The sequence below is a fragment of the Aegilops tauschii genome, chromosome 7 (genome assembly GCF_002575655.3).
Source record: "Aegilops tauschii subsp. strangulata cultivar AL8/78 chromosome 7, Aet v6.0, whole genome shotgun sequence".
NCBI classification, from domain to species: domain Eukaryota; kingdom Viridiplantae; phylum Streptophyta; class Magnoliopsida; order Poales; family Poaceae; genus Aegilops; species Aegilops tauschii.
The window spans coordinates 588,884,284-588,907,131 of NC_053041.3; the positions used below are offsets into that span (position 1 = coordinate 588,884,284).

At 48.1% G+C, this 22,848-nt stretch overlaps 2 protein-coding genes across 2 annotated transcripts; both read left to right on the forward strand.

Moving 5' to 3' along the window:
• The first annotated feature begins 6,377 nt into the window (after positions 1-6,377).
• On the forward strand, positions 6,378-13,484 carry LOC109753671 (nuclear transcription factor Y subunit C-4). Its single transcript, XM_020312584.4, has 2 exons — positions 6,378-6,564; positions 12,442-13,484. Exon 2 carries the CDS (start codon positions 12,490-12,492, stop codon positions 13,261-13,263), a length of 774 nt encoding a protein of 257 aa, XP_020168173.1. The 5' UTR covers positions 6,378-6,564; positions 12,442-12,489; the 3' UTR covers positions 13,264-13,484.
• A 1,037-nt stretch (positions 13,485-14,521) lies between these two features.
• On the forward strand, positions 14,522-15,586 carry LOC141027457 (uncharacterized). The gene has a single exon (XM_073504488.1). The coding sequence runs from the start codon at positions 14,522-14,524 to the stop codon at positions 15,584-15,586; it is 1,065 nt and encodes a 354-aa protein (XP_073360589.1).
• Positions 15,587-22,848: the final 7,262 nt, after the last annotated feature.

The following is a 22,848-nucleotide window of genomic DNA, read 5'->3' on the forward strand; positions in this document are numbered from 1 at the left end:
ACCTTGGAAACACTTCCAACACATATCGTCATCTCACCTTTAGCTAGTCTCCATTTATTCCGTAGCTTTTATTTCGAGTTACTAACACTTAGCAACCGAACCGGTATCTAATACCCTGGTGCTGCTAGGAGTACTAGTAAAGTACACATTCATATAACGTATATCCAATATACTTTTGTCGACCTTGCCTGCCTACTCATCTACCAAGTATCTAGGGTAGTACTGCTTCAGTGACCGTTCCTCTCATTACAGAAGCACTTAGTCTCGGGTTTGGGTTCAACCTTGGGATTCTTCACTAGAGCAGCAAACGACTTGCTGTTTCATGAAGTATCCCTTTTGCCCTTGCCCTTCTTAAACTAGTGGTTTTACTAACCATCAACAATTGATGCTCCTTCTTGATTTCTACTCTCGCGGTGTCAAACATCGCGAATAGCTCAAGGATCATCATAACTATCCTTGATATGTTATAGTTCATCACGAATCTCTACTAGCTTGGTGGCAGTGACTATGGAGAACTTCCACTATCTCATCTGGGAGATTAACTCCCACTCGATTCAAGCGATTGTGGCACTCAGACAATCTGAGCACACGCTCAACGATTGAGCTTTTCTCCCTTAGTTTGCAGGCTTAAGAAACTTGTCAGAGGTCTCATACCTCTTGACGTGGGCACTAGTCTGAAATCCCAATTTCAGTCTTCGGAACATCTCACATGTTCTGCGACGTTTCAAAAACGTCTTTGGTGCCACAATTCTAAACCGCACTGAACTATCACGTAGTCATCAAAACGTGTATGTCAGATGTTTCGTAACATCTACAGACGACGCTGAGGTTCAGCACACCGAGCGGTGCATTAAGGACATAAGCCTTCTGTGCAGCAATGAGGACAATCCTCAGTTTACGGACCCAGTCCGCATAATTGCTACTACCAACTTTCAACTAAATTTTCTCTAGGAACATATCTTAACCAGTAGAACTAAAGCGCAAGCTATGACATAATTTGCAAATACCTATTTGACTATGTTCATGATAATGAAGTTCATCTGATTATGAACTCCCACTCAGATAGACATCCCTCTAGTCATCTAAGTGAAACATGATCCGAGTTTAACTAGGCCGTGTCTGATCATCACGTGAGACGGACTAGTCAAGATCGGTGAACATCTCCATGTTGATCGTATCTTCTATACGACTCATGCTCGACCTTTCGGTCCTCCGTGTTCCGAGGCCATGTCTGTACATGCTAGGCTCGTCAAGTCAACCTAAGTGTATTGCGTGTGTTCCGAGGCCATGTCTGTACATGCTAGGCTCGTCAACACCCGTTGTATTCGAACGTTAGAATCTATCACACCCGATCATCACGTGGTGCTTCGAAACAACGAACCTTCGCAACGGTGCACAGTTAGGGTGAACACTTTCTTGAAATTATTATAAGGGATCATCCTACTTGCTACCGTCGTTCTAAGCAAATAAGATGCAAAAACATGATAAACATCACATGCAATCAAATAGTGACATGATATGGCCAATATCATCATGCTCCTTTGATCTCCATCTTCGGGGCACCATGATCATCTTTGTCACCGGCATGACACCATGATCTCCATCATCATGATCTCCATCATTGTGTCTTCATGAAGTCGTCACGCCAACGATTACTTCTACTTCTATGGCTAACCCGTTTAGCAACAAAGTAAAGTAATTTACATGGCGTTATTCAATGACACGCAGGTCATACAAAATAATAAAGACAACTCCTATGGCTCCTGCCGGTTGTCATACTCATCGACATGCAAGTCGAGATTCCTATTACAAGAATATGATCAATCTCATACATCACATATATCATTCATCACATCTTCTGGCCATATCACATCACATAGCACTTGCTGCAAAAACAAGTTAGACGTCCTCTAATTGTTGTTGCAAGTTTTTACGTGGTTTGTAGGTTTCTAGCAAGAAAGTTTCTTACCTACGTATGACCACAACGTGATTTGCCAATTTCTATTTACCCTTCATAAGGACCCTTTTCATCGAATCCGTTCCGACTAAAGTAGGAGAGACAGACACCCGCTAGCCACCTTATGCATCTAGTGCATGTCAGTCGGTGGAACCTGTCTCACGTAAGAGTACGTGTAAGGTCGGTCCGGGCCGCTTCATCCTACAATGCCGCCGAAACAAGAAAAGACTAGTAGCGGCAAGAAGAATTGGCAAACTCAACGCCCACAACTTCTTTGTGTTCTACTCGTGCATAGTAACTACGCATAGACCTGGCTCATGCTGCCACTGTTGGGAATCGTAGCATAATTTAAAATTTTCCTACGCTCACCAAGATGCATCTATGGAGTCTACTAGCAACGAGGGGAAAGGAGTGCATCTACATACCCTTGTAGATCACGAGCGGAAGCGTTCCAATGAACGTGGATGACGGAGTCGTACTCGCCGTGATCCAAATCACCGATGACCGAGTGCCGAACGGACGGCACCTCCGCGTTCAACACACGTACGGTGCAGCGACGTCTCCTCCTTCTTGATCCAGCAAGGGGGAAGGAGAGGTTGATGGAGATCCAACAGCACGACAATGTGGTGGTGGATGTAGCGGTTCTCCGGCAGGGCTTCGCCGAGCTTCTGCGAGAGAGGGAGAGGTGTTGCAGGGGAGGAGGGAGGCGCCCAAGGCTGTTGATTGCTGCCCTCCCTCCCCCCCTTTATATAGGCCCCTTGGGAGGGGGGGCCCGGCCAAAACCCATCTAGGGTTGGGGGCGGCGGCCAAGGGGTGGAAAGGGGTGCCTTGCCCCCCAAGGAAGGGGAAAGCTCCCCCCCTAGGGTTCCCAACCCTAGGCGCATGGGGGGAGGCCCAAGGGGGCGCCCCAGCCCACTAAGGGCTGGTTACCTTCCACTTTCAGCCCACGGGGCCCTCCGGGATAGGTGGCCCCACCCGGTGGACCCCCGGGACCCTTCCGGTGGTCCCGGTACAATACCGGTAACCCCCGAAACTTTCCCGGTGGCCGAAACTGGACTTCCTATATATAATTCTTCACCTCCGGACCATTCCGGAACCTCTCGTGACGTCCGGGATCTCATCCGGGACTCCGAACAACTTTCTGGTTTCCGCATACATATATCTCTACAACCCTAGCGTCACCGGACCTTAAGTGTGTAGACCCTACGGGTTCGGGCGACATGCAGACATGACCAAGACGCCTCTCCGGTCAATAACCAACAGCGGGATCTGGATACCCATGTGGGCTCCCACATGTTCCACGATGATCTCATCGGATGAACCACGATGTCGAGGATTCAATCAATCCGTATGCAATTCCCTTTGTCAATCGGTATGTTACTTGCCCGAGATTCGATCGTCGGTATCCCAATACCTTGTTCAATCTCGTTACCGGCAAGTCTCTTTACTCGTACCGCAATGCATGATCCCGTGACTAACGCCTTAGTCACATTGAGCTCATTATGATGATGAATTACCGAGTGGGCCCAGAGATACCTCTCCGTCACACGGAGTGACAAATCCCAGTCTCGATCCGTGCCAACCCAACAGACACTTTCGGAGATACCCGTAGTGCACCTTTATAGTCACCCAGTTACGTTGTGACGTTTGGCACACCCAAAGCACTCCTACGGTATCCGGGAGTTGCACGATCTCATGGTCTAAGGAAAAGATACTTGACATTGGAAAAGCTCTAGCAAACGAAACTACACGATCTTTTATGCTATGCTTAGGATTGGGTCTTGTCCATCACATCATTCTCCTAATGATGTGATCCCGTTATCAATGACATCCAATGTCCATAGTCAGGAAACCATGACTATCAGTTGATCAATGAGTTAGTCAACTAGAGGCTTACTAGGGACACGTTGTGGTCTATATATTCACACATGTATTACGATTTCCGGACAATACAATTATAGCATGAATAATAGACAATTATCATGAACAAAGAAATATAATAATAACCATTTATTATTGCCTCTAGGGCATATTTCCAACATGTATCTGCTTTTGCGCGTTCTCGAGTCATTGAACCAAGTGGAGCTTGCGACTCTTGGTAGTGAGCTTGCAGTGATGTCATGAGATGCTCCACATTTTTTATGGGTCTTGATCAGGCTGCAAGTGGGACTATACATAGGAGTCCCACCTTTAGCCCACTTAGTCCTAGTAAGTTTAGTGGAAATAATGGGACATCCCGTCAGAACATACACAAATTATGTGGGCACAAATGGGATCCCACATAATCCACGGTGAGCTTAGTTAGTCGATTAAGCTTGCAGAGAATTTCAATGTGCCGTCGTTGGATCTGGACACTGGACACCGAGTTGGGGAGAGAACACGCGACACGTGAGACGGGGTGGAGGGCGCACACGCGACAGCAGCGACGGCTGCTCCGGCAGAAGAATGAGGAACACGACGCAGATCGGGCCGAAGACGGCCGGGGCAGGGAGGATCCGCCGCACGCACGGGACGCCCGCTGCTCGACATGGGCCAACGTGGCGGGGGTGGAGGGCGCGCACGGGAGCGCCCGCTTCTAGGCACATGCCACGGAAGGGAGCTTCCCCCGCCGCGACCAGCCGGCGGCGGCAGCGAGGGGATGGGCTGAAGAAAGGGGTAGCGGCCGCGGCTGCTGGGGTGGCTGTGGCGCGGGGGAACTTGGTCACCATGGCCACAAAGCTTTCTGCATCGTGCGAGGAAGGAAGAAGCAGGGTTGCTGCAGCGGCGGCCATCGATCGACGCGGCGGTGGGAACACGCTATGGTGCCGCCCTCTCCTACGCGTTGAGAACCTATCGGGGTGGGTTGGTTAATCAGGCAAGATGGACTCCCAATGGGTTAAATGGGATAGTCCGATTATTATTTTTTCTATCTGATGGGAGCCCACTAATGCAAATTAAGTGGGATGGACTAGTTAAGTCTGCAGCCTGAGGTCTTGAAAACCTTCGAGGCTAGTTCAGCCTATGCAAGTTCCGCCTTCTACACTTACATGACCGAACTCATGGTGAAAAGTCGGGATGCGAAAGATGAAGCTAGAGATGGGGACTTCGAAGAGCCTTGACGTGACATTCAGTTTTTACTCCATCCATTTTAAAATATAGTGTGCCCGTGCTTTTCAAGGTTCAACTTTGACCATAAATTTAACCAACGAGACCAACTGCGGCGGGAGAAAAAAAATTATATAATTGAAAACTTCTTGTGAACACGAATTCACTGATATAACTTTTGCTCCCGCCGTAATCGGTCTTGTTGGTTAAACTAATGGTCAAAGTTGAAGCACGGGAATATAGGAAGCACTATATTTTGAAGCAGAGGGAGTATCACATATCGTCATCATTTGTTCTGTTGAGTTTGTTTGATCTATTCATATTTTGCTTAATAATAAAATCGAGAAAGTCAGATCGTACACGAGGGAGGTATACCTTGTTGAATGTATACGGACCGCTTTGTCCCGATGGTCGCTGGCGAGCTACGGGCTACTCCAGCGGACGAGGGGCTACTCATCCATGTCATCGATCAGCTGGCCATCGTGCTACTCTTCCGCTCACCGGCCTTCTCCAATCTAGCGGCCATGCGAATTGTTGGCCGCACGGCGACCAGCAGCAATCAGCGGCTACCAGTTGCGTGAAGCTCCGTCCGACCACAACTGACCGGATGGATTTTTTTGATTTAGCACTCCAATCCGTTATGTTTGTTGTGAATTTGTTTGTCGCAAGGTAGAGTACCAACAATAGTCCAATTTCATCTCTCTAACGTGTGTTAAAATGTACAGTAGATTTTTGGCAATATATTTTGCTACCTTAACATGCGTTAAAATGTAGGAATCTATATGTGAGAGGTCACAATTTCATCTCTCTAACCAAACATCAAAATAAAACCATTCCATTCTACCTAATTGCCCATACCAAACGCAATGACGGAACCACCGATCCATTCTAGTGGAATGGAACCATTACATTCCATTTCATTTCGTTCCCGAACCAAACACACACCCTTAAAATCTTCCTCGCGCGCGCAGCGAGGCCTTTATTTTTATACTGGGTTGAGCACGAGCTCCTGTTGTCCCGGAGGCGACAATCATGGGCCCTTTGGGCACGGACAACACACACCTGCTTAAACTAACCAATGCCGCAGCATCTTCCAGCACGCCGGCAGCTGCCAACACCTGTCGACTGTCGTGCAATGCCCACGCGACACCTGGGCCCGATTGCAGCAAACGGGCGCAGTCCACCAGAGAACGCGCCCGGGCGGAACCCGAACTCCAACGAGCCTCGGCCGCGCCGCTTACCGGGTCCCATACCGTACCCGAGAGCAGAGCTCGCGACCCTCCCGGTGCTCCTGCCAATGGGACGCACGCCCTCGCCCCCAAGAGAATTTAAGAACCGAGAAGGCCGAGAGACCCAAGGAGAGAGACAAGACAGAGAGGGGGGAGGCGCCTCTCCAATCCAATCCAATCCAATCCAATCCGTGCCCTAGCCGCAAGGAAGGAAGGCCGCGACGCCGCCGCCTCTCTCTCCGACGGGGCCGCGGCGCGGAGGCAACTCCCGAGCCCTGACGCCTCCTCCTCCGAGTAAGTTCTCGAAAATCCAGTTCTTGATTTCTCTGATCGGAGTTCTGCACCTATGGCCGCCGTGGGCAGTGATTTCGCCGGTGTTTTTTTTACCGCGCGTGCGAGGAGTTTGTATGTGGGGTGGGGGTTGTGATCCTCGCGGGCGTCCGGTGAAGAATCGGACGAGACGGAGGAGGAACTGGCCTGCCGCTTCCTTCTCCATGGTACTGTAGATTTGGGCTTGCGCCAATGTCAGGGCTTCCTTTTCTCGCAGTGCCCGATCTAACTCTTGGAGCTGCCGTTCTTAAAACGAAATTTCTGAGCCGGTGGACAGCCCTCGTAGTCTGATTACTTCTCCTCCTCACACTTGTACGCATGGTTGGTGTGTATATCAGTACTTCCCACAATTGCTGCAGAAAGTGCGTCGAATTTAACCTGAAGATAGGTTGACTGCTAAAAATAGTACTAGTACTTGCACTGAAAACCCTGTCTCGAGGGTCAAACTGGGGCGCGGTCAGCTTACTGAAAATTTCCCCTTCAGTACGCCTTCGTTTACTCTGTAATTTTGTAAATTGTTAATTTCCTATTACTGCATTTTGGGGAGGGCCTTACTGTTCCCATTCATGTACACTGATGCATGATGGGTGTGTTTGATTCGATCCCTACCAAAGTGGACAATGGAAACAAGTGTTTCCCCTCTGGTTGTATAATTCAGAAAATTCAGCTCACTCCAAGGAAATACACCATCCAGTTGGCAGCAAGCCAGCAAGTTAGGAAAATCATTGAAGATTCCAAGATCTTACATTCTGTTTTTTTTTCTTCTAAAATACAGATATGCACATGCTAGTTGGCACACACAGTACGAAACACATTGTTTATACGAAACAACCACCTCAACTTCGCGCTGCGTCTTATGCGTATATGTGAGTGGTACGTTCATGTGACAGGCGCCATCTTCCCATGGAAAAACCAGGTTTTTGGATACTGGCAGAATAATCTTGTATTCTGATGGAAATAGTTCGCTTTTGAGTAAGTGTTCGAATATCCAGTTCTTGATTCCTATGACCTGGACTTCTTTGTCTATTAGTCGGTGTGCGCAATTTCCCTGGCGTTTCTACTCTGCGTGCGAGCTTCTCCGGAATCCGGGGCATGTCTGTATGGCTATGTGGGCTGTGATCCTCATGTAGTCATGTCTGGTGAAGAATTGCACGAGGGAGGAGGAATGGGCCTGTCGCTTCATTCTTCATGTAGATTTGAGCTTGCGTCATTGTCCAGGCTTCTTTTTCTGCCCATACCTGGTCTATCTTTTGGAGCTGCTATTCTTTTTTGATGGGAAAAGGCAGGAGCTCTGTCATTGCATTATATAGGGGAAAAGAATAGATACAGACAGTTGTGAACCGAAGTTATTATGAGGGAAGGAAAGAGGAGAAAAAAAAGATCAATCAGACATGGGCTGATTACCCCACTTCCTGACGAGACTACTCGCGGAAGGCCTCCTTCAGGAGGGAAACATCATCCATCACCAGCTGCAACAGAGCAGGAGCCTGGGCGGCTGTTGCCTGGAAGACCCGTTGGTTCCTTTCCTTCCATATGTTCCAGGCAACGTATACAGCAAATGTTACTTGCTCTTGCCTTGCCTCTCTTGCAGCTCCTGTATTGATCTTATGCCGCCATGATCGAATAGATGTTGCTCCCAGAGCAATATTAGTGACGTGCTGCTATGTGCTCCTGGCGGCCACCCAGAGACCCTTGGCAAACAGGCAATGGAGGAGCAGATGCACAGCCGTCTCCGGAGCCTGACTGCGTAGAGGGCACACTGGGCTGTGCGGCTATCCCAGGCGCCCAAGTCTGTCGGCCGTCCAGTTTCTGTCCTGCAGTAGCAGCCAGGTGTAGAAGTTGACTTTCTGCTCAGCCTTAGTCCTCCAAACCATGCCAAGGTGGGGCTGCTCTATCCGGCCGATGAACTGAGCATCATTAAGCTGACTTGGCCGAGTAACAACCATTGCTGGAGAGCTTCCATGAGATTTTATCCCTCTCAGTAGTCAAATGGATCGCTTGCACCTTCTCCCACAACCTGATGAATTGGTGAATTTGGTTCTCAGTAGACATCCGTTGAATTCCACGCATCCACCTTCCCTCAGTCAGAGCTTCTGTAACATTCAGGTTTTTCCTCCAAGCTAAAGGGAACACGTCCGGTGCAATTTCTTTGGGTGACTCCCCATCGAGCCATCTATTGTGCCAGAAGCCAGTGATCTGCCCATTGCCAACAGAGATGGAGGTAGAAGCAGCGAAGAGGTTTTTGTCCGTTGAATCACACTGTGCCGGCGTTCCTTTCCAAGGCCTTTCCATATCATCCCACTCATACCAAAGCGACCTCAGTCTTAGCGATCTTCCGAATGCCTCAATGCTCTTGATTTCCAGCCTGCCAAACTTTTTTGGCATGCAACATTGCTTCCAGTTCACCATGCATTTCCCTCCATTGGCCTCTTCCTCTCCAGCCCAAGGGAAACTCAGCTTAACTTGTCCAGCTTTTTGGAGGCCCATTTATCAGCAGCAAAGCACGTCAGATAATAAGTTGCAATAGCAGTTAGGACCGAGTTAACCAAAGCAAGCCTGCCTGGCCTGTTAAGCATCTTCCCCTTCCATGGCTTAATCCTTGATCTTGCCTTGTGAAGGATGGGCTGCATCTCAACTCTCCTAGGCTTCCTCGTGCTTAGAGGTAGGCCTAGGTACCGGCATGGCAAAACACCTTCAGCGCCCCCAAAATCCATCAAGGTTTGTGAATGTGCAGCATCATTAGAACTAATTTTGTATGCCATTCTTAAAACGAATTTTCTGAGCTGTTGTAAAACCCTCATAGTCTGATTAGTTCTCTTCTTGGCACTTGCACCGTTGCACGCATGATTGGTGTGTATATTACTTTCCACATTTGATACATAAAGTGCATCGAATTTAATCTGAAGATAGCTTGAATGCTGAAAACAGTATTGTCGGAAAGCCCTGTCGTCCAGGTCAAATTGGGGCAATCAGCTTAATTAGTCAAATTCCCCCCTTGTACATTTGTTCTTACTCTGTAGTTAGTTTTTACTGACATTCGTTTACTCACCTGCTCGCCACTGTGTAATTTGGTAAATTTGTTGATTTCCTACTAACTGCATTTAGGGGAGAATCATATTATACACGTTCATATAATGTATTTAGAGACACAAGGATTTTTTTTGTGTGTGTGTGGTTTGACCCCAAGCTTGCCCTACAAGTTTTTCCTCCTCTTGTTGCTTATGTCAGAATATTCAGTTCACTCAAAGGAAAAACATCATCGAGTTGGCAGTAAGTTAGGAAAATCATTGAAGATTCGAAAATCTTATATCTTGATTTTTTTTTTCAAAATCCAATTATGCACATGTTAGTTGGCACACACAATACAAAGGACATTATTTATACGAAACAAGTACATCAACTTTACCCTGTGTCCTATGCCTATATGCATGGTTGTCGTGGCTCATTTTGTCGAGAGCGATATGTTCATGTGTCAGGCGGCATATTTCCATGGATAAACCTCTGTAGGAGGCATCTTTTCCAAGAGATAGTACTGCCAGGTTTTTGTATACTCACAAAATAACTTGTCTTTTGATCGAATTGATTAGATTGTTATAAAAAATTAAAATTTACTTGACGAATTCGCAATTATTTATAACTACCTCAGAAATGCAGTGATAGAAACCTTCCTAATCTCTGTACATTTCTCCTTAGAATTATTAGCCCATCAATTATGATATGAGATTGTGGCATGAAAGAGTAAAATGAGATAGTGCATCGTGTACTGGTTTACTTGTGCCTGGTCCACTACTTCAAATCTCAAGCTAATAGTCGATGCACCAAACCTTATTGTTGAGTGCCTTCTTTATCATGGAGAAATGGGAATACGCGAGTCTCTTTCAGGCCACCAATTGGCGTAATTAATCGAAATAAATAAGTTTGTGCACACCACATGATTATTTTTTATCCTGAAATAATGGCAAATCCATGCTTGGTGAATGTATCAAAACTATGCTTTCTGGAAACCTCTAGAAGGTGTCAAAAAGAGCAGGAAAGCCTACATCTTTAATTGCTTTCCATATTAGTATGTTGCAATCATGCTTGTCCTACAGTTGTGCCACCTTTCCATATATATACCGTTTTCTTTGCCAAGGTTTGGGCGAATTGAAAAGAGAATTTCTTAGGTTAGTAAGAAATCTATATTGCACTGGTATTTACAGGTTTGTTTGATTTTTTTCTCACTTACATGTCAATCTAGCTATGCAGTAAATCTGTGTTTGCATAAGTCTAGTCATTTGGTTTGGTACAAACTATTTAGAGCTTTCTGATCCCGCAATTGCTATTCTCTAGAATTCTAGACCTAAATTTCAATATAGTGTAGTGTAAGCTGCTGTTGCTTTTCTAATCAGGGCATCACAAATCTGATAAACAATCATCGGCGCTACGACTAGGCGCAGAAATTGATGCACCAAAGCATGGTTGTCACGGTCTGATAGGTAGTAGGATTCTTCTTAGGTTGGCATATCATTAGGTTGTAGGAAGATCGTGACCCCAAGATCTGGGTCAATATCGAATCCAAATGTTGCTCTTAGTATTGAATGATCAATCGAAATGGTTCCACGGGATCTACTAAATGAATTGGGAAGTTGGGGTTTTGTCAACTCATGTGAACGATGTCATCTCTGAAGGGGGTACGAGTGTGAATGGTGATATCAAAAAATATTCATCTTGATATTTATGCACCAATTATCTTTATATACCATGAGACATAATTTGAATGGTTATTCATGATTCAGAATTTGTATACATCTCTGCTCTGTATACTCATGTCTGCTGCTGGTATTCGTATCTCCTTTTTTTAATAAACCTATTCATCCATCTTTTTGATAATGGATATGATGTGGATATGATTTTTCTATTATCCAGCTGCATTACATCCGTTCTCACCCTTCGCACCATCTGGTTTTCTTTTTCTTTGTTCGGAACCATCTAGTGAGCATATTGAACTTAGCTATCCACTCTCTAGCTATGTGTGCTTTACGGAGAACCTGGCCTGCGTCTGCAGTTAGGAATGCCCATTGCCACTATCGATTACTTGTACAATCTAATCTCTTCATATGTTATAATCTTATACATAGTTCAGTGCCTATCATATAATCAGAACTCTTATTGCTGAGTGTAATTTAATTTAGATGTATGTTTAGGAAAACACCTTGTATGAGGTCATTCTCTTAGGGGCACCACAAATAAGATGTAACAGAAGAGAAGATGCTAAATATGTGGTGACTTAGAATGGCTGTTAAAATGCAGCCCGATTAGTTTGTTAGTTTTTTCTGGTGCATTTTGGTTTTGCATGCGTATTTTCAATAATTTAACTATGCAATTTTCTGTCTGGTGCTGTTACTAAGAACTGATCAGTTTCTGAACTAGCAGATAAGTATCTTCATAAAGATATTGGGAGGGTCGTAATAAAGAAATCTATCCAGCTTATGAAACTGGTCCTAAAGGACCGCTAATGTTGAAATTCATCTAAAGACACCGCACAAAGTTATATTTTGTGACCTAGGAGGCTAGCACTACCTAAATGTCTTTAAGATTGTTTTACTTTTCATTAAGATTAGGAGTGAAACAAGGTGTTACAAGAGGAGCAGGGGTAGGCCCACTAGCTTTAGGCTCTGGCTATACATCCATTATGGCTACGTTTCCTGACTTTGGGGGAACAGCAGGGAGAGGTCGTCGAACGTCAGGCGAGGGACAGCAGCAGCCGTGTTAGATGACTGTTGAAAAATTCTTCTGTTGCGTAGCCTAAAAAAAGTTTTACTTTAAGAGCGAGTTGATTAATAATTTGCATTATTTTTTCAGTGCAAGAAAGAACATAGGTTCTCGGACAAGCAAGACCAAGCAGTGGACATGGAACCGTCTTCACAACCTCAGCCTGCAACGGGTGATGTTGTTGCTGGTGGATCACAAGTGTATCCTGCCTCAGCCTATCCGCCTGCAGCAACAATAGCCGTAGCTCCTGGTATCATTCCTGCCGCTTCACAGCCAGCATCACCATTCCCTGCCAATCCAGCGCAGCTCACTGCTCAAAACCAGCTTATCTACGAGCAAGCGCAGCAATTCCACCAGCAGCTCCAGCAGCAACAGCAGAGGCAGCTGCAGCAGTTCTGGGCCGAGCGACTGTCGGAGATTGATCAGGCCACCGACTTCAAGAACCACACCTTGCCGCTCGCCAGGATAAAGAAGATCATGAAGGCCGACGAGGACGTCCGCATGATCTCGGCCGAGGCCCCGGTGGTCTTCGCAAAGGCGTGCGAGATATTCATCCTGGAGCTGACGCTGAGGTCGTGGATGCACACCGAGGAGAACAAGCGGCGGACCTTGCAGAAGAATGACATCGCCGCCGCCATCACCAGGACCGACGTCTACGACTTCCTGGTGGACATAATCCCCAGGGATGAGATGAGGGAGGAGGGAGTTGGGCTTCCCAGGGCCGGGCAGCCGCCGCTCTTGGGGGCTCCGGCTGACGCGTCGTACCCGTACTACTATCCGCAGCAGGTGCCAGGTGCGGTGATGGGGTACGGTGGCCAGCAGGGCCATCTGCCGTATGTGTGGCAAGATCCTCAGGAGCAGCAACAGCACCAGGGGCATCCTGGGGAGCAGCAGCAATCTGAAAGCGGTTGACAGCATTGCGAGCAACCACCAGATTCAGTACCCTCAGTTTAGCCAGGACATCCAAACTAATTTTCAGGTTTCGCAATAGTAGATTATATGATGGTTTCTTTTGTCTGTCGATATGGGAGAGATTTACTAGTTACTTGATGGAGTTTTGTTTCTGCCGTGGTGTCGTTAGAAAAGGGTTATGATTAGAGACCAATTTGCTGAAATCTGTGATGGTTTCCGTTTGCCTGCGGTTCCTATCATCTTGTAGTGGGAATTTCAGATCCTGCTGCATCTCCAGCTGAACTGTGTGAACTGAATGGGCGATGGTGTTCTTGCGAAGTTACAGCAGATGATTGGTCATTCAGCTGAAGCATGACAAGTGAAGTGATTGAATTGCCAAGTTAACTTAATTTCAGATCACATTTTTGCACAGTGGCTTTTCGTGATGACAGAAAAGCTGTATAAAAGAAGGACCTGGCTATACTTGCCATCTGCGGGGTGGGGCAAATTTGATAAATTTGACCTATGGACGAAATCAAATCATAAAATAAACTGTCCGTGAAACTATTTCACGCGGCTGACCTTTTTGTGTGACGCCCGACACGAAGGCGCCACACTACACTGTGCAACGCCTCACAGATAGGCACTACACGGCCAGCGTCGCACCCATGTGATTCGAAAATTACTAAGTCAGTGTGCAGCGCCTGAGAGCTAGGCGCCACACTATACAGTGTAGCGCCTAGCTCCTAGGCGTTGCACTAATGCAGCGCCTCAGCCGCGTGAAATAGTTTCACGGACAGTTCATTCTGTGATTTGATTTTGTCTATAGGTCAAATTTGTCAAATTTGCCGCGGGTTGGGGTGATGCACATTCACGTAGTCAAAAGGCCATGCCGTTTTTAGCCTCACTAATGTCCCCGTCCACATCTGCCACGTCTGCATATCGCTTGCGGTAGTGTTGTGCAGTGGCTTTTCGCCGCAAACGGCAAGCTCAGCCGAGATCGGCCATTTTTTTGTCCTTTTTTTCGTATTTCCACACCAAAATTCACGTATGATAAATCAGCATGATGCGTTTTTAAAACGCACAAACTACTCCTAGTCGGTGATGTGTAAAGGTTAATTGGAAGACATGAGCTTATTCTAGTTAGCAAAGATTTCTTTGTCCAGCTTAAAAAAAGAAGATTTCTTTGTCCTCACAAGCTATCACAAGCTAGGGACCTCGAAATCTTGGAATCCTCGTCTCTCTTTCCCCTCAGCAGCAGGCAGGCAGCAGCTGGTCCATGGACATGGAGGCTCATCATCTCGGGGCTCTTGGGCTCGCCGGCATCTGCCGCGAGACCCTCCGCGTCGCCCGCTCCCGTCCCCCAGGCTTCGCCATCTTGGCCGGCGAGGTGACCATGCTCACTCTCTCCTTGCTCGCCCACGTCGCCATCTCCCGCGCCCTCTTCTCCGACGCCCTCGCCTCCTCCCACGCTGGCGCCGGCCTCCGCCGTCTCGCCACGAACTGGGCGCCCTTCTTCATCGTAGAGGCCGCCTTCCTCGTCGACATCGTCGTCCAGTGGCTCGCCGACGCCGCCTTCTGCGTCTTCTCCGTCGCCCCGCGCTACGGCGTCACCGACGACCGCGACGCCCGGTCGATCGCGCGCGACCTCCGCACCGTCCCCAGGTTCTTGGCCACGTTCCTCGTGTCCGTCTTCCGAGGCGACTCCCGCAGCGCCGCGCGCCTCGTCCGGACCGGCCCGAAGGTTGCCTGGCGCCTCGTGACCTCCTGGCTCCGCGTCTTCCTCCTCCTCCTCGGCTACACCGCCTTCTTCGGCGCCGCCGCCGCCTGGCTCGCGCACGGCCACCTCCTCGACGCTGCTCCGGGTGAGGAGAGCGGCATGCAGCCCCAGCTTCCGCGGGTGGCGCTGCTGCTGGGCGGCGCCGCGTACCTCGCCGGGGCGGTGTACATCGGCGCGGTGTGGTGGCGCGTCGCCTGCGTGATGTTGGTGCTGGAGGACGTCGGGGGCTTCTTCCAAGCCATGCACATGAGCGACGAGCTCCTCGCCGGAAAGACCTGGCCCGCTGCCGCAGTCTTCTCGACGATCGACGGCTGCGTCGTCGCCCTGCAGCTGGCTTTCGGGGCGCTCGTGGTGGACGACAGGATGGGCCTAGGCGTCTGGCTCCGGGTGGCCGTAGGTGTGGTTATGGCGGTGGCGCTATGGGCGGCGCTGATGGCAGGGTTGGTGGCGCAGGTGGTGGCGTTCTTCGTGTGCAACAGCTACCACCGCGAGACACAGCTTCTACGGCACGGCGGCGAAGAGGAAGAGCCTCGCCCGCATCGGCCGGAGAGGAGAAGCCATTAGAAGCGCCCAGCAACACTGCAGCTGCCTAGTTAGCTAATTAAGCTAGTGTCCTATTATTAATCCTACGTAGCGCTCATGGTAGAATTAATCATGTTAATTTCTAGTACCTTCCTATAGAAGATCTTTAGAGACTTTCATGCTTGGTAATTGTATGTATGATCGTTGAGCGCCATAGATGAGCATTTGGATTAGCCAAGTGTTTAATTTCTTCTTGCCACTTACTATTGTGGCACATTTTTAATAGGATTGTTAAATCTCAGTCGACCGAGACTTCTCGGTTGATGCTATATTCGTGAGATCTTACGTGAAGATCCGTGCAAAATTTCCTTTTTCCTTTCTTCTTTCTATCACTAGTAGAAAACAGGGCTTTCGTTCGGGCATGGCAAGCCCATTAGTCCCGGTTCAGTCACGAACCGGGACCCATGGGGGCACTGGTCCCGGTTCGTGAGCCCAGGGGGCCGGCCGGGGCCTCGTGGGCATTGGTCCCGGTTCGTATGGTACCATTTGTCCCGGTTCGAGCCACGAACCGGGACTAATGGTCCTCGCTCCTGGCCCACAACCATTTGTCCCGGTTCTTGGCATGAACCGGGACAGAAGGCCCGGATTTAGTACCGGTTCATGCCACGAACCGGGACCAATGAGGTGCCTATATATACCCCTCGCCCGCGAGCAGAGCACTCCAGTGCTCTGTTTTTCTCTGGCCGGCGAGGGGAGGGCTTTGTGATGCTCTAGCTCACCTCCTATGCACATGAGGTGTTCGATGAAATGCCCGAGCCACACTAGTTAAGCTTTGTCCTCTCGAAGCTCGACCTTAAAGCTCCATTTTCCTCGAGATTTGTCTAGGTTTAGCGGCCCGTCACGTCCCATTCCCGTCTTCACCGCCGTCGACCGCCCGCGCCGATCTCGTCACCGGCACCACCGTGGTGAGCCTCTTGTTCTTATCTTCTTTTTGAAAGAAAAAAATTCTTACTTTAGATAGATACTTGTCTAATTTTCTTACTATTTTATTCCTTCTTATTACATAGTGCGATGGTTTTGGTATCCGCCCCCGTCGGCCCTCGTCCTGTCTATGATTCGGATGTGGTATATATTATCTTTTTATAACTATTTGATTCATTTATTGTTTATGACAAATATACCGACCAGCGTGACATAGATTTTATTTATCTAGGAGGTGGTTGAACCGGAAATTCTAACCGACCCTATTGTCGAGAGGTTAAATTTAGTTGAAGAAGAAAACAATTACTTGAAGGAAAAAATAAAAAAAATTGAGGAGAAGATGATATTGGAGTTGCATGTTGCGGATGTCGTCGATGATCACAAGATCAAGATGGATGCAATGCGCTTGAAGATTAGAAAGATTAGAAAATATGCCATTCATACCGAGGCTTGGTATCATTATGCTGTTGGATCAATTGTTACCTTGGTTGCGATTATGATCGCATTTGTTTTCGCATTGAAATGTTTTACATAGTTTCAATGTATGGTTTAATTAATTAGATGCTCTGAAGAGCTATATATATGTTGTTAGATGAGAACTATGTATGTACTTTGGTTCTAATGTGATGATGAACTTCTATTAATTTGGTCACTTAATTATCTATTCATGATGTTCTGTAATGGTTTTTGACACACTTAATTATATATAATGCACGCAGATGAACCGGCAATGGATGTACGGTGACAGACACACCTCCGAGTACATTAAGGGCGTGCATGATTTTCTCGAAGTGGCTGAGGCAAACAAGCAGAATGGTTTTATGTGTTGTCCATGCCCTATATGTGCGAATACGAAGTCTTACTCTGACCGGAAAATCCTTCACGCCCACCTGCTTCACAAGGGTTTCATGCCACACTATAATGTTTGGACGAGGCACGGAGAAATGGGGGTTATGATGGAAGACGGCGAAGAAGAAGAGGACGATGACAACTATGTGCCCCCTGAATACGGTGATGCTGCAACGGGGAAAGCTGTTGAAGATCAAGAGGAACCAGACGATGTGCCCAATGATGCTGCAAGGGGGGAAGCTGCTGAAGATGAAGAGGAACCAGTGCCCGATGATGATGATCTCCGCCGGGTCATAGTCGATGCAAGGACGCAATGCGAAAGTCAAAAGGAGAAGCTGAAGTTCGATCGCATGTTAGAGGATCACAAAAAAGGGTTGTACCCCAATTGCAAAGATGGCAACACAAAGCTCGGTACCGTACTGGAATTGCTGCAGTGGAAGGCAGAGAATGCTGTGCCTGACAAAGGATTTGAGAAGCTATTGAAAATATTGAAGAAGAAGCTTCCAAAGGATAACGAATTGCCCGACAGTACATACGCAGCAAAGAAGGTCGTATGCCCTCTAGGATTGGAGGTGCAGAAGATACATGCATGCCCTAATGACTGCATCCTCTACCGCGGTGCGTACAAGGATCTGAACGCATGCCCGGTATGCGGTGCATTGCGGTATAAGATCAGACGAGATGACCCTGGTGATGTTGACGGCGAGCCCCCCAGGAAGAGGGTTCCTGCGAAGGTGATGTGGTATGCTCCTATAATACCACGGTTGAAACGTCTGTTCAGAAACGAAGAGCATGCCAAGTTGATACGATGGCACAGTGAGGACCGTAAGAAAGACGGGAAGTTGAGAGCACCCGCTGACGGGTCGCAGTGGAGAAAAATCGAGAGAAAGTACTGGGCTGAGTTTGCAGCTGACCCAAGGAACGTATGGTTTGGTTTAAGCGCGGATGGCATTAATCCTTTCGGGGAGCAGAGCAGCAATCACAGCACCTGGCCCGTGACTCTATGTATGTATAACCTTCCTCCTTGGATGTGCATGAAGCGGAAGTTCATTATGATGCCAGTTCTCATCCAAGGCCCTAAGCAACCCGGCAACGACATTGATGTGTACCTAAGGCCATTAGTTGAAGAACTTTTACAGTTGTGGAATGGAAACGGTGTACGTACGTGGGATGAGCACAAACAGCAGGAATTTAACCTGCACGCGTTGCTGTTTGTAACCATCAACGATTGGCCCGCTCTCAGTAACCTTTCAGGACAGACAAACAAGGGATACCACGCATGCACGCATTGTTTAGATGACACTGAAAGTATATACCTGGACAAAAGCAGGAAGAATGTGTACCTGGGCCATCGTCGATTTCTTCCGACCAACCATCAATGTCGAAAGAAAGGCAAGCATCAAAGGCGAGGCGGATCACCGGAAGAAGCCCGCCATGCGTACCGGTGGTCACGTACTTGCTATGGTCAATGATTTACACGTAATCTTTGGAAAGGGTCCCGGCGGACTAGCTGTTCCGAATGACGCTGAGGGACACGCACCCATGTGGAAGAAGAAATCTATATTTTGGGACCTACCCTACTGGAAAGAGCTAGAGGTCCGCTCTTGAATCGACGTGATGCACGTGACGAAGAACCTTTGCGTGAACCTGCTAGGCTTCTTGGGCGTGTATGGGAAGACAAAAGATACACCTGAGGCACGGGAGGACCTGCAACGTTTGCACGAAAAAGACGGCATGCCTCCGAAGCAGTATGAAGGTCCTGCCAGCTACGCTGTTACGAAAGAAGAGAAAGAAATCTTCTTTGAATGCCTGCTCAGTATGAAGGTCCCGACTGGCTTCTCGTCGAATATAAAGGGAATAATAAATATGCCAGAGAAAAAGTTCCAGAACCTAAAGCCTCATGACTGCCACGTGATTATGACGCAACTGCTTCCGGTTGCATTGAGGGGGCTTCTACCGGAAAACGTCCGATTAGCCATTGTGAAGCTATGTGCATTCCTCAATGCAATCTCTCAGAAGGTGATCGATCCAGAAATCATACCAAGGCTAAGGAGTGATGTGGCGCAATGTCTTGTCAGTTTCGAGCTGGTGTTCCCACCATCCTTCTTCAATATCATGACGCACGTCCTAGTTCATCTAGTCGACGAGATTGTCATTCTGGGGCCCGTATTTCTACATAATATGTTCCCCTTTGAGAGGTTCATGGGAGTCTTAAAGAAATATGTCCGTAACCGCGCTAGGCCAGAAGGAAGCATCTCCATGGGCCATCAAACAGAGGATGTCATTGGGTTTTGTGTTGACTTCATTCCTGGCCTTAAGAAGATAGGTCTCCCTAAATCGCGGTATGAGGGGAGACTGACTGGAAAAGGCACGCTTGGAGGGGGGGACTCAATAATATGCAGGGACGGATATTCTTGGTCTGAAGCACACTACACAGTTCTACAGAACTCTACCTTGGTGACCCCGTATGTCGATGAACACAAGAACAGTCTGCGCTCCAAACACCCGGAGCAGTGTGACGACTGGATTACATGTGAACACATCAGGACTTTCAGCAGTTGGTTGGAAACACGTCTCAGAGGTGACACCACTGTTTGTGATGAGTTGTACTCGTTGTCCAGGGGACCATCTTCGACTGTATTGACTTACAAAGGATACGAGATAAATGAGAATACATTTTACACGATCGCCCAAGATCAAAAGAGCACCAACCAAAACAGCGGTGTCCCCTTTGATGCAGCAACCGAGAGGGGAAAGGACACATATTATGGTTACATAATGGACATATGGGAACTTGACTACGGACATGATTTTAAGGTCCCTTTGTTTAAGTGCAAATGGGTCAATCTGTCAGGAGGCGGGGTACAGGTAGACCCACAGTACGGAATGACAACAGTGGATCTGAACAATCTTGGGTACACTGACGAACCGTTCGTCCTAGCCAATGATGTGGCACAGGTTATCTATGTGAAGGACATGTCTACCAGACCGAGGACTAATGAGGCTATGGCCCCACGAGCACCTTTAGTACCTGTTCGTGGCACGAACTGTAGCTAAATAATGCAAAAAACAGAACCAAAAAACTGGAATTTTTTTAAAAAAACTTCAACCTATTGGGCCACCACGGCCTGAATACGACTAGAAACCCAACCTGGGCCAGGATTCAGGCCCGCAGAAGGCCCAATAGGCCAACAGACAGCACAGTGTGACATTAGGCCCGTAAGCCTGCATTAGAGAGGAGCTCGAGAGGGCAGCCACAGTGGGGCTTATAAACCACTCCGAGCCCCTCTCAACTAGCGAGGTGGGACTAAACTTTTGGCCGCGGGCAGCGCAAGGCCTTTGGTCCCGGTTGGTGCCACCAACCGGGACCAATGCACCCCCTTTAGTCCAGGTTGGTGCCACCAACCGGGACCAAAGGCCGCCGCTTCCCGCCCTTTGGGCTGCTGAAAAGGGGCCTTTGGTCCCGGTTGGTGGCACGAACCGGGACTAAAGGCTTTGCTATATAAGTCCACACTTAGGAAATTTTCGAGATACCTCGCCAGTTGCCCCCGACGCCGCAAGGCTGCCCGTGCTCGCCGTCGCCGCCCGCTCCTCGTCGCCGTCGCCCCGCGCCCTTGCCTCGACGGGTCGCCGCCCGGTGCTCGTCGCCGTCGCCCTGCCCCACGCGCCGCCCCGCCTCATGCTCCCCTGCTCGCGCGCGCCGCCTCGGTGCCCCGAGCCCCCCTGCCCGGCCCGCGCGTGCTCGCCGGCGCCCTCGCCGCCCCCGCCCCGTCCCGCCCCCGCGCGCCGGCGCCCTCGCCGCCCCCGCCGTCGCCATCGTCCTAGCCGCCCCCGCCCCGGCTCTGTTTTTTTATTAGTTAATTGTTTTTTGATCATATATATATATAATGTATATGTGTATGTATGTGGCTATATGTTTTTTTATTTTTATTAGTTTAATTTTTTTGTTCATAGAAAGTTTTTTGTTCATATATAGAAAGTTTTTATATATGACAATGGATATATATTCGATATATATGAGAAATGATGATCCACATGGAAAAGTTTTATATATGCAAAAGTTACAATTTTAGAAAAGTTTTATATATCTAGCTAGGAAGGGAAGAAGAAGAAAAAGAAGGATAGGAAAGAAGAAAATAAGAAGAGGAAAGAAAGAAGAAGAGGAGAGGAAGAAGAGGAGAAATAAATAAGAAGAGGAAAAAAGAAGAAAAAGAAGAGGAGAAGAAGAAAGGAATAGAGGAGAAGAAGAAAAAATAGAAAACTATTTTTTCTTCTTCTCCTCTATTCCTTTCTTCTTCTCCTCTTTTTTTTTCTTCTTTTTTTTCTTCAATCCTCTCCTCTATTCCTTTCTTCTTCTCTCCTCTTTTTATTTCTTCTTCGTTTTCTTATGTTTTATCGGGTCTGTCGTCGTCGATATATACCCCTCGCGATAACTTCAACACGAGGGGGGATAACTTCAACACGAGGGGGGGTCGATATACCCCCTCCCCGATAACATTGTTTTCCTGTGTATATATGTCGTCGTTGTCGATATAACCCCCTCCTGATAACTTCAACACGTGGGGGGGGGGGTCGATATTACCCTCCCCGATAACATTATTTTCCCGTGTATGTATGTTGTCGTTGTCGATATTACCCCCTCCCGATAACTTCAACACGAGGGGGGATAACTTCAACACGAGGGGGGGTCGATATACCCCCTCCTCGATAACATTATTTTCCCGTGTATGTATGTCGTCGTTGTCGATATAAAACCCCCTCCCGATAACTTCAACACGTGGGGGGGGGGGGGTCGATATATACCCCCTCCCCGATAACATTATTTTCTCGTGTATGTATGTCGTCGTTGTCGATATATATAACTTATACCACGGGACCGTCGATATGATGGACGGTCGATATGTATACCCCCTCTCGACCGTGATAACTTATACCACGGGAGCACCCCCGGCCCTCTCGCTCGACCAAAACTCTCGAGGACACCCAAACCCTAGAAAAAAACGATGTCGGTCTCCTACCCCCTCCCGCCGCACCCCTACCCTTGAAGCATTGCCTAGGCCACCCCAAACCCGGAATAAGCTAGGTCTACGTTTGCACTAATATATCCACCTGCTGTCATGTTTGTGTAATAATTGTCATGTTGTAATATTTGCAGAAACAATGGAGCACGGACGAGATGAGCAAGCAGAAGAGGTGTTGGGGGACATAATCTTAGCCGGAGGTGATATCTTGTCGTATCTTAACGACAATGATGGTCTGGAAGAACAGGGTGAAGAAGCAGGCTACGGTGATCGAAGAGTGGAGGAGGAAAGACATGATTATGATGGCTCCGGTGACCCAATGCTGGTGCAAGAAGGAGCCCGTGGTGACGGCTCCGGTGACCGAACAGAGTCCGGCCAGGTAAATATATTAGTTAAGCCTGTGCTGACTAGCTAATTGATGCATTCATTGTTTTGGTATGTACACATATTAAT

Coding starts and splice junctions, on each gene's coding strand:
- LOC109753671 (XM_020312584.4), top strand. CDS start 12,490: ATGGAACCGTCTTCACAACCTCAGCCTGCAACGGGTGATGTTGTTGCT.
- LOC141027457 (XM_073504488.1), top strand. CDS start 14,522: ATGGACATGGAGGCTCATCATCTCGGGGCTCTTGGGCTCGCCGGCATC.